Below are 11,450 nucleotides of genomic sequence, written 5' to 3' on the forward strand. Positions count from 1 at the left end.
TACATACATTCCAGGCGGCGTAGTAGCATTAGGCACGGCCAAGCCGTTTCCACTTTGTTGTGTGTGATTTTCAATAGGCTTCTTTAAGAAGTGGAAAACATAATCTGTCTTTAATTAAAAAATTACAACCAAAAAAAAAAACACACACAACACACACACTTACACTCACACATAAAAACAGAACAGGTTTTCTGTGTGGTGGCTCATAGAAGGAAGCCACATCATTGGAGACCACCGACTCATTACATACTGGTTTAAACACCCCTAACCTAAAGCCTTATACAGAAATGAGATTTCCATACGGTGTCACAGCAAGCTTCTGTGCTAATATCTAACACTTGACCTGGAAAAATGTCACCAACACACAGGATCTTAAGAGCTGCCAGAGCTGCTGTGAAGCTCAGCTTAAAGTCAGAGAGAAGTGAGTGTTAGAGCAGCTGCATCAAGAGAGTTTTACATCTGGAAAACATGCTCAGACATGAGAGTGATGATCAGCATCTCTCCAGACTAAACAACTGTATGGATCAATACCAAGTGTCATGTTATAACAGAGATTGTCAAATAGAAAATAATCACATACAGTCTTACTCCTGTTCTCAGGAAGGGCTTATTTCTGTTTCTACCTGTGACATAATGACACATAGGCTTCACTATCTAACTTCTCTGTCATGTGCATGTGTGTGTGGAGATGACAGCTCTGGTGTAAGAGCAGCACAGAAACATGCATCACTTGCATCATGACCGTTGCATTTCACATTTCTTGGGAACAGGCAATGGTTGAAAAATGAAGTGAAAACATTGTGGGTGACTGACCAAAGCTTTGTGAAGGAAATGATTTTGGACAGTAATTCCTACCATGGGTTTTTAGGCACTATATACCACATATGTATATCAACATAATAGGGCTTCACTTCTCATTTATTAATGTTAATATCCTCTCAGTCTTCCCATAAAGAAACAACTCAGATAAACAATGTTAGAACTGAATTGACTCAGACTAATTCTACACTTTAGAGATAAGAACTGAATAGGACAACATGTCTGACTTTAGATCAGTCTGTCTTTTAAACGTCTTGTCCTGCCTTTTCTCCTTTTCACAGAAAATAAATCTCCTCCACGGCCGTTTGGACTCAACCACTCCGACTCTCTGAACAGGAGCGATCGCATAGACGCCATCACTCCGACGCTGGGCAGCAGCAACAACCAGCTCAACTCCTTCCTGCAGATCTACGTACCTGACTACTCAGTCAGAGCGCGCTCAGACCTGCAGTTTATAAAGGTGAGGAAACATACAAGACAATAACTGAAAGTAACGTTAATTACTGACACTGATCATTTTGGGTTGTTAAATGATAGATCTTTGGACAGTAGAAAAACGGGAATTGTTACTATATGATACCAGGAAACAGACTAATTAAATTGATTTATCGATAAACTGATCTAAATTAAAGTAGTAACACAGTTCTATTAAAGGAAACACAATTAAGTTCCCAGGTGAATTTCAAGCTAGAGACCAAAGTGGAGGCAAGAAAAGAGAAAATTGTGGACCAGATCCATTAGCTAGACACAAACATGGCTCCAAATGCATGCTGGATTTCTGCCAGATGTGTAAAATCAGAAAATTATTGTTGTGCATTTTGTTCAGCTGCTCCTAAAAGACAGTTATTTAGGTTTAAAGAGGAATCTACAGGACGGGTAAAACAAGGACAGCTTGTTTTAACCAAATTGTTGTGGCACAAGTAGAGTACTCTGGCTGAGGCCTTGTATCCCCATTTAACTTTAAAGGGATAGTTCAACATTTTGGCAAATTGGCCCATTGCCATAATAACAGAACGTTACGAGACAGAGTTGTTTTCAAGGTAAATGTAGAGACTGCTTGCTGAAAAACTGCCCCCGACGGGAACGTGCATCAGTAGTTTTGCATGAATTTACCTAGAAAACAACTCCATCTCGTAACGCTCCGTTATTATCTCATAGCGTGGTGAATGTGCAGGTCACAACTTGTCCACCAGAGCGTTTGGAGTTGTTGGATTGTGTATTTGATGAGTTTGATTAGGGAAACCAAGAAATCCCATGAGCCTCCGTAGAGTAGCTCTGAGCAGCTCACGGCTCTGCTCCGCCGTTCTAAAAATAGCTTGCACCGACAATTAAAGGTAACGAACCTACTGCTATGACTATAGGGATTATGGCAATGGGCCAATTTGCCAGATGTTGAACTATCCCTTTAAAGGAAATACAGTTAAGTTCCCAGGTGAATTTCAAGCTAGAGACCAAAGTGGAGGCAAAAAAAGAGAAAATTGTGGACCAGATCCATTAGCTAGACACAAACATGGCTCCAAATGCATGCTGGATTTCTGCCAGATGTGTAAAATCAGAAGATTATTGTTGTGCATTTTGTTCAGCTGCTCCTAAAAGACAGTTATTTAGGTTTAAAGAGGAATCTACAGGACGGGTAAAACAAGGACAGCTAGTTTCAACCAAATTGTTGTGGCACAACTAGAGTACTCTCTCTCGCTCAGATAAATACGATTGGGCATTGTTAAGAGCTTTAAAAACAAACATCAAAAGTTTAAAATCAATTCTATAAAGGACAGGAAGCCAATGAAGTGAAGGGAGTTAAGAACAATAAGTAATGTGCACACGTCTATTAGTGTTGGTTAAAAGACGGGCAGCAGCGTTTTGCACAAGTTGAAGGCGACTAAGAGAAGACTGGGAGACGCCAACATAAAGTGCATTGCAGTAGTCTAACCTTGAATTTATTAGGGCATGGAGGATGGCTTTCTCAACGTTGTGACGGCTTAACATCATTTTAAAGGGATAGTTCACCCAAAATTGAAATTTCATTATTATTCTCTACTCACCCTCATGTGGACTAAGGGCTGGGAGAAGTTTCAGAGTCCTCCGTGGCTTCTCTGAGTTACAGGGGGTCTCGGCGTAGCAGTGCATGTCCATATAACGGTTGCAAATGGATACCAACTGTCTTTGTAACAAAAAGACACACCAAAAAACATCCAAATACCTCCATGCTGCTCGTATGTAATGTCCGTCTTGTATTGAAGCCCCGAAATGCGAAATTGTCCCGAAAAAAATTAGTAAGTCTATTTCAAGCTTGTTTTGTAGCGGAAGCTTCTCGAAGCTCCTCTTCCCGGTTCGTCAAATTTGGACGAACTGGGAAGAGGAGCTTCCGTTACAAACAAGCTTGAAATATAGACTTATTTAATATTTTTCGGGACAATTTTGCATTTCGGGGCAGACATTACATACGAGCAGCATGGAGGTATTTGGATGTTTTTTGGTGTGTCTTTTTGTTACAAAGACAGTTGGTATCCATTTGCAACCGTTATATGGACATGCACTGCTACACCGAGACCCCCTGTAACTCAGAGAAGCCACGGATAACTCTGAAACTTCTATGAGATAATGAGTGAAATTTCAATTTTGAGTGAACTATTCCTTTAACATCATTTTAACTTTAGCCAGAAGACGTAACTGCATCAAACCTCTGTTTACAGCTCTACACTATCCTCATTGTTTCCTAGGTAACGCGCCAACAGTACCAGAACGCCGTGATGGCGTCACGGATGGACAAGACGCCCCAGTCCACCGACAGCGAGTTCACCAAGATCGAGCTGACGCTGACGGAGCTCCACGACGGGGTGGAGACGCCGGCCGTGGTCACGGGCACGGCCGGCACCGCCAGCACCATCCCAGCCGTGGCCATCGCCGTGGCCAACGAGACATCTCACCTGCTCAACCAGCAGCAGAACTGTGTGGGCCTCAGCAGGAGCAACCACAGCGCCCACAACGAGGGACCCATCTAGAACCCCCACTGAGCCCGGTGGAGACCCAGACCCTCCACCCTGTCTCGTGGCATAGATGGAGATGAGGGAAAGTGATGGGGGGAAGTGGAGGCGGGTGGAGTGAGGGTTCTGCTCCAACCAGTAGCCCCCAGTCAGTCAGTCAGTCAGTCAGTCAGTCAGTCAGTCAGTGGGGAGAGACGGGTGCCGCGTCACCTTGAACGCCGCCCAACTGAACGCTGTCAGAACCCCCCCGCTGTTCTACATCCTCTACACCGGAGGCTGCACTCGGACAGAACCTGTGACTGAGCTTCTTTTTTGGGACAATCTGACACTTTCATAGCGGTGACCTGGACCAGAGGACGACAGAGTGCATGCAAACCCCGCCCCAAACCCTACACACACACACACACACACACAACACAACATAACATAACATAATAGTCGCTGTACTTTCTCCTCAGGCCAAAGACTTTGGTCCCAACCTTTCTTACACTGGACACAGACGGTTTTTGCACACAGACATACAAACACACACACACACACACACACACACACACACACAAATGCAACCCACCCACCTGTGCATCTTTCAGGGAGGCTCAGTCGACTGTTGATCCCATCAGCGAGGACTCAAACCCAAACACGCAGAGAGCAACGGTTAGTCAAAGACTGCACCAAAAACCGCTTTGAAATAAACCGTTAAACCACGAACCAAGAATGTTTTCCTGTATTTATTTATTTTATAATATTGTATGTATATATGTACGCGTGGAGACATGATATGACATAAACTGGCATACGAGCATGCACAAGCATGTACACAGAGGTGTGTGTGGGGCACACGTGTCATATCTAAAAAGGACATGCTACATATATGGAGATGAACATCCATTCATGTATATTAGGAGGGGAGGGTCTTTTACAGATACAGTATGTATATTACAGATCTTCTTATTTTTACTATTATCCTAAATCAGGCTTATGGTACACTATCTTTTTCACCTTAAAAAAAATCACACTATTGCCTTTAAGAGAAATCATATAATTAATTATTTTAACAAAGTGCAATGAAGAGAAATGTATTTAAGAGATGATTATGAATAAGAAAAATCACTGTATTATAAATTGACAGATATATTTGTATGTATGTACTGTATGTATATGTCTATTTGTTTTTTTTTGAAAAATGCTAAACTGCAGCCATCCACATGCAAAATTGTCTTTAGTCTGTTTTCTGTTTTCTCTTTGTCTCATTCATTTTTTTATTTTTTTTTGCATCCTTTGACCTCAAACTAGTTCTATGTTAATATGGGAGTTATGATGCCTAACACATAAAGTGTGTGTGTGTGTGTATGGGGGGAGGGAGGGGGGTTCTGGAGGTTGGGATGTGTAAAAGTGCCAGAACAGCACCTATGCATGTGGAGATTGTGTTGTTTTGTTTTGTTTTTTTTGCCAATTTTACGCATAATCAAACTTGATAATTGCACAGTATTAATGACCTCATCTAACATGTTGAGCATCATCAACGTCACAAAAAGCAACCTCGACATTAAATGTGTCCATGAATGATACACAGCTATGCTTTTCCACTGTCTATGTGTGAATTTGTTGTTTCTTTCCTTTTTTTTCTCCCCCTATGTATGTTACTTGCATGTGTGTGCGTCTTCAGGACAAAGCCTCGTCCTTCAGTCCTTAAAAGCTCATTTTTTGACAGCAGTCGATATTAAAGAGACTAGACTTGACTTGTTTTGGCTTCCCACATGATATATAGACTATAACCTGTGTTTAATAAGTCTTGAGTTAACACGGATCGACTAAACTGTTCTTCTCAAAGAATACGTCCAGAATATAAACCCCTGTGAAACTACAACTTACTGTTTTTGCATGTTTATGTTTATTAGTATATAATATATATGTATACATATATATCATCTTGTTTTTTTGTTTTTTTTCATACAATTTAAGACGTTAAAAAAATGAAGCTGTGATTTTTACAGTTGGTTGTATGCTGGACAATTTCTTTGCCAATGTTTTTTTCTTCTTCTTAACTCTGGACTGAGCCAGGCTAGCTGTTTCTATGTTTTTCTAGTCTTAATGCTAAGCTAAGCTAACGACTCCAGGCTGCAGCATCATATTCAGCAAACAGACTTCAACAGTAGTATCAATCTAACTCTCAGCAAAAAAAGAAAAAGAAAAAAATTGCTTATTTCCCAAAATGTTCAACTATTTTTTGAGGGTTTTTTGTTTTTTGTTTTTTTGTTTTACCCCCTTTACTATTTGCTTGCCCTTATTATTTTATTATTTTTACCTCAAAAAGACAGGAATGAGTTTTGACGATACTGTATGTGTGCTTGACATTTTTTTTCCTAAAGCTACATGAGTCTTGTAGACTAGAATACTTCTGTTTACTTGATATCTATTGGAGGTGTAGATTTTAACTCGCTAACTTTGAAGTTATGTTGATTCCACTTCCAGGCCAGTTCATTATTAACATGTGATGTACTGTAATGCTGCAGTTTGCAACTTCACAGGCAACAGAAAAAAAAAAAAAAGTTTCCTGAAGCTGAATCTGTTAACATTCAGTTGCAGTTTGTAACCACTGGTGGTCGCTGTTTCCTCATGTAACTCACTGTCCGTGTGTGTGTGTGTGTGTGTCCGTGTATGTGTGTGTGACAGTGTCAGACACACACACACACACACATGGACACACAGCCCTGTTCAGCATCTGTTCAGCAACCAGTGGCGCTCCTGTTGTTGTGCGATGGACGTGGAGTATACGTCTGCATTGTTTGCTGTTGTTTATTGTTTACTTGAAAGTGCTTCTATGCAGCAGCCCCCCCACCCACCCACCCACCCCCCCACTCTGCTCTGCAGGGACAATCACTCCAGAGACGAAGCAGTGAATGATGATCCGTATTCCTAAAGATTCTTAGTCCAAAGAGTTGCTCCTAATGGCCAAATTCTAAGAAAATTCTTAGAACCATGATGTTTTCTTAGAATTCCCCCTAAAAGTGAAGAGTAAAAGCTATTCGTAAAGAATCCTAGCTCCTAAGAGATCTGTTAAGAGCAGGGAAGAGGTCTTTTAAGCGGTTTAGGAGTTCCAAAATGGCGGACGGCCAAATTTACCCCTCAAAACACTTTTATGCTCATTGACCAATTGAGCCAGAAGCAAACACTGTTGGGTTTCCTTGTTCCTTTCTTCTCCATTGCTGTTCACTGGTTTGTGGTAGATTTGAAAGCTTCTTATAGGCCGGTCAGCAATCACATTGATAAAAGCTGAGCCATTTTACCCTTGTTAATACCAAATTGAGTTGAAATGTTGAAAGTTGTGCAAAAATTACCAGCAAATAAATATAACTATCACTATGTGAATACTGTGCAAGTGGGCCTAAGTTTTCACACATTTTGTAGGATCATTTTAAAGTACAGCTTACTATTCATTTATTTTCTTTTATGTGAAATATTATTTACAATTACACAGTCTTCATAAGATTAGTTTCTATGGTTAAGTTTATCGATTTGAGGGTCCATCCTTTGCCCATTGTCACCAAAAGTATATTTTTATCTAGCTTTTAGGATCAACCAATCACAGCTTTTGAAATGATTACTTACACCTTATACCTACGAGTTTCTGTCCATTCCTTGCTCACAGTTCTCTGAGAATGTTCTGGAATCACTTTCCCAATCAAGACTCCTTTCTAGGAATGTTTAAGTGAAATTGGAGCTCTCTGAGGATTCTCAGAATCTTTAGGAATACGGATTGTTAAGACTTGTGCTTGTGACGTTCACGCTCTGCTTCGCAAGCCAGTGGATCTCAGTGCCTGACAGGAGAGCGAGAAGCAAGGCGACAGTTCTGACGCCTAAACGCACAATTGAATTGTTTTAATATTCTGTGATACAGAACACACACATACTGTCCTTTTCTCTCTCTCACACACACACACACACACACACACACTGCTGAACGATCAGCCTTCAGTTATGTGAATGCTTTGCAAGCCTGTGTTTAACTGGTCTTTTGTCAAACCTGATGCTGCTACTGTACCCGTGTGCTGTCCATAATGCTTCTTCTACCTGAAGACAACATTCCCATTGCCTCCTCCAGCTGGTGGTTTAATAAAAAAGTGAATCATTAACAGACAAGACAGCTGGTGGCTCCGTGTGCTCAATCTAAAGACTCCTCTGCTCCTTTCTCGTGACGCTTTTCCTACGCAGTAAAGCACAGTACACAAATACTAGCTACAGTCATGAAAGTCACACTGTGTAACCTTTGAATGAACAAATAACACACTCGTCTTTTTACAAACTTAAGGCTGAGCTCGTGAAAAAACGGAAAACTACTTCACTTAGCTTTATACACTATGGCTCCACTAGTGCATCCATCAATAGTGATAATAATTCCCCATAATTGTCACTTTGTCAGTATATTTTTGTGTTATCGTTGTAACATGGAACAGTTGTAACACTTCTAATTTTTCCAGTCAAGAACAAGTTATGAATCACTCCGTATTAGATCAGTTTAGTCATTCTCCCATATGTGAGGAAGTAACAACCTGTGGCACACAGACAATTTCAGAAGGAGAAAACTAGATAGGCAAAGGCAAGATACTATTTTGGTTTTATTTTTTACTTAATTTATTTTTGTGATAGCATTGCCTACTTTGTGGTCAAACTCATCAAACTTAAAACACGTTTATTGAGAGTCTATAGAAATATTGGTAACACTTTAGATTAGGGAACACATATTCACCATTAACTAGGTGCTCATTAATATGCATATAAGTAGCTTACCAGCTCCTTATTAGTAATTATTAAGCACGTATTAACACCTTATTCTACCTCTATTACACCATGAATTAAGATTTTTCCTGATATTAAATCCCAACTCCTTAGTCATTGTAAATGAATGCATTGTTGTTTCTGAATAAGGATATGAATAACCAGTGAGTTATTGGGGCCTTGTACAGGGGCAGTAGCACAAGAACAGTAATTCTTCCTTTATCACATTAATTTACAACGAATAAGCGATAATTATGAGTTAATATCAGGAAAAATCTTAATTCATGGTGTAATAGAGGTAGAATAAGGCCATGTACTGTAGAATAAGGTGTTAATACGTGTTTAATAATTACTAATAAGGAGCTAGTAAGCTACTTATTAATAATAATAATAACTAATTAATAAGCACCTAGTTAATGGTGAATATGTGTTCCCTAATCTAAAGTGTTACCGAAATATCTTTCATGCAGGTTGTTAGTGCTAATGGTTCGTTGTAACAACAATGAAAAATGTTAACCTCCTCCAACCACATCTCAGTAGTATTTCTGTTTTCTTTGAATTTCAGTAGCCTCGGTCTTGAAAGAGAATGACAGAAGGGTTAAGGTTAGGACCAGACTGACAGTAACACACATTTTACAATGTTACAACTAACTCGGGGCTATGAGGTGAATTGTAACATTTCACTTCTTGTGTTACAGAGTTAACAGCTACACCATTCAACAGCGAACACATGTAACTAGTTTGTATCAAATTTTGGACACACTGATTTAAAAGGGCTCCAAGATACAGACAGAAATGTCAAAAATGTTTCAACCATTCCCAGTCTCCCTTGTAGCAGGCAACACGTTTTAAAACCACCACACAGTTTACCAATATGAAACACTACTGTATGCATACTTTCAGTTGATGGTTGAACTGAGGCAAAATAATATATTTTACATCCTGCAGGTGAAACTCTAAAATGGTCCAATGAAGTACAAAGAACACATACTGCCTCTTATAGATGAAAATAGAAAACACCATTCTTTGATCTGTGGGGTCTTGCTCCAGCTATTCATCTTTCATCAAGGCTAACGTTTACAATGAATAAAAATGATCAACCCCAGTACTGATGTTACTGCTGCACCAGTCCATACAATAAAATTATCAAGGGTTTTTACACATTTTCCCCAAATTCAGCTTCATTTGGCGTGTTTGGAAACTTGGGATCTCTGTTAGTTAAAAACACCCACTGGTCGGTGAATTATGATTTGTCACGACGGTCCTTGAACTAGACATGTCTCTGAAAAATGAAAACAGTGGCTCATTCATATAGGAATCCTGCTACTGTCTTTTGTCAGGATAACTGCTCTGTATATCACACACGCACACTTTCAATGATCAACGGTTGCAAAATATGAACAAAAAGGACACTGAGAAAATTATGAAAAACTATCTTTATTCTACATTTTTTATGTATTTTACTTCAATGTACAGTCTGTAGAGTAATTTCTGGAAACAAACAAACAAAACACCGCTCAGGAGAACATAAATCGATATGCATAAAAACACAGGATTACTATAGATTAGAAAATGAAAGGTGACAGTTTTGGCACCTGCTGTTCATGTGGATGCTTTCAGGGCATCACGACAATGGATAAAAATCTTCTAAAGCACTGTGACGTTCACTGTTCACGAGGCTTTAGTTAGTTCAAAGTCTGAATGACAGCCTCCTGCGGCACGGTATAAAAATTAACAAAAAAAAATTGTTATTTGGAAAAAAAAAATATGGTAAGAAAAGGAAATGGAAAGGTCTATTTACAGATCTGTAAACCAAGACCATTTAAAAACACAAGCTTAGAAAAATAAAAGTAACCCTATGGTGTTGATTACAAGTAACATTGCAGTTACAGTTCTTAACATGCTGTTCACATTTCCCTTCACTGTTTTTTTATACAGGTAGAAGTAGAAGTTCTCTCTCTCCCTGTGTAAACTACAATGACAAATGCCAAAAAAAAGCTTTTTCTAAAAACCACATAGAAGGAAAACCAATGCTACCATAACCACCGTTTCAGAACGGATATGCATCTTATTTTCACATGCATTTGCAAATTTATGCAAAGAAACGACAGTCCACTACATCTTAGCAATGCAGCTGCCTTATGTAGCATTATCCAGTTATTCTATGCTGAAGGAACTAAAGCCAAAACAGAGAATACGAATTCTTCGGTTGAAAAAAACAAAAAAACAAGAAGAGGGAAAAAAGATAACAAACAGCTGTTATGTTATTAGGTTTCTTAAAGTCGTACAAGGTTTCATCCATTACACAAAGTTGCGGTGAAACACATTTCACCTGTGGCCACCCCACATCAAGCCAAACCAACAACTAGATGGCGCGTTCCTTCCCTTTTCAGGCCTGCATCAACAGGCCGACACTGACAAGACTTCGACAAAACGTCCAGATTTAACAAAAAAGGTGCAGAAAGTTAACAACGAACAGGAGACACTGGATGTTCAAGAAAAGAAAAGGAAAAAACAAGAAGGTCACCATGTTTGAAACACCAGCACTGACACACTGAACACACCTCTGCTTATCTCCCATGAGAGACATCCCACTCTCTTCTTTTCCTCTACTCTCACTAATTGTGAAGTGGGCGAGGCTCAGTTTGAAAAGGATGAGGTCACGTATGTTCTTGCACCAGGAGTTGAGCAACATGTGAATCCACATCTGGCGACAGCTGGTGGATCGTTTTGGTCACATTAACAAGTTTCCATCTGAAGTTTGCAACTTTTTGCAACCCAATGTGTGTTTTCCACCCACTGCTGTCCACCGTTAGCATGTTAGCATGTTAGCAAGTCAAAGCTGAAATGATTCAAACGATGTGGAAAATG

The 11,450-nt window shown here is 39.7% G+C and overlaps 1 protein-coding gene across 1 annotated transcript in view; it reads left to right on the forward strand.

Moving 5' to 3' along the window:
* The window catches only part of cnnm2b (cyclin and CBS domain divalent metal cation transport mediator 2b), a gene marked incomplete at both ends in the record, with an annotated part of 48,846 nt that extends 45,025 nt beyond the window's left edge, over positions 1 to 3,821 (forward strand). The window contains 2 exons of the mRNA XM_083975132.1: positions 1,101 to 1,279; positions 3,540 to 3,821. Of these exons, the coding sequence (XP_083831258.1) occupies positions 1,101 to 1,279; positions 3,540 to 3,821 (461 nt within the window). The remainder of the gene's footprint in view (positions 1 to 1,100; positions 1,280 to 3,539) is intronic.
* Positions 3,822 to 11,450: the final 7,629 nt, after the last annotated feature.

Source organism: Trachurus trachurus, assembly GCF_905171665.1.
Source record: "Trachurus trachurus genome assembly, chromosome: 1".
NCBI classification, from domain to species: domain Eukaryota; kingdom Metazoa; phylum Chordata; class Actinopteri; order Carangiformes; family Carangidae; genus Trachurus; species Trachurus trachurus.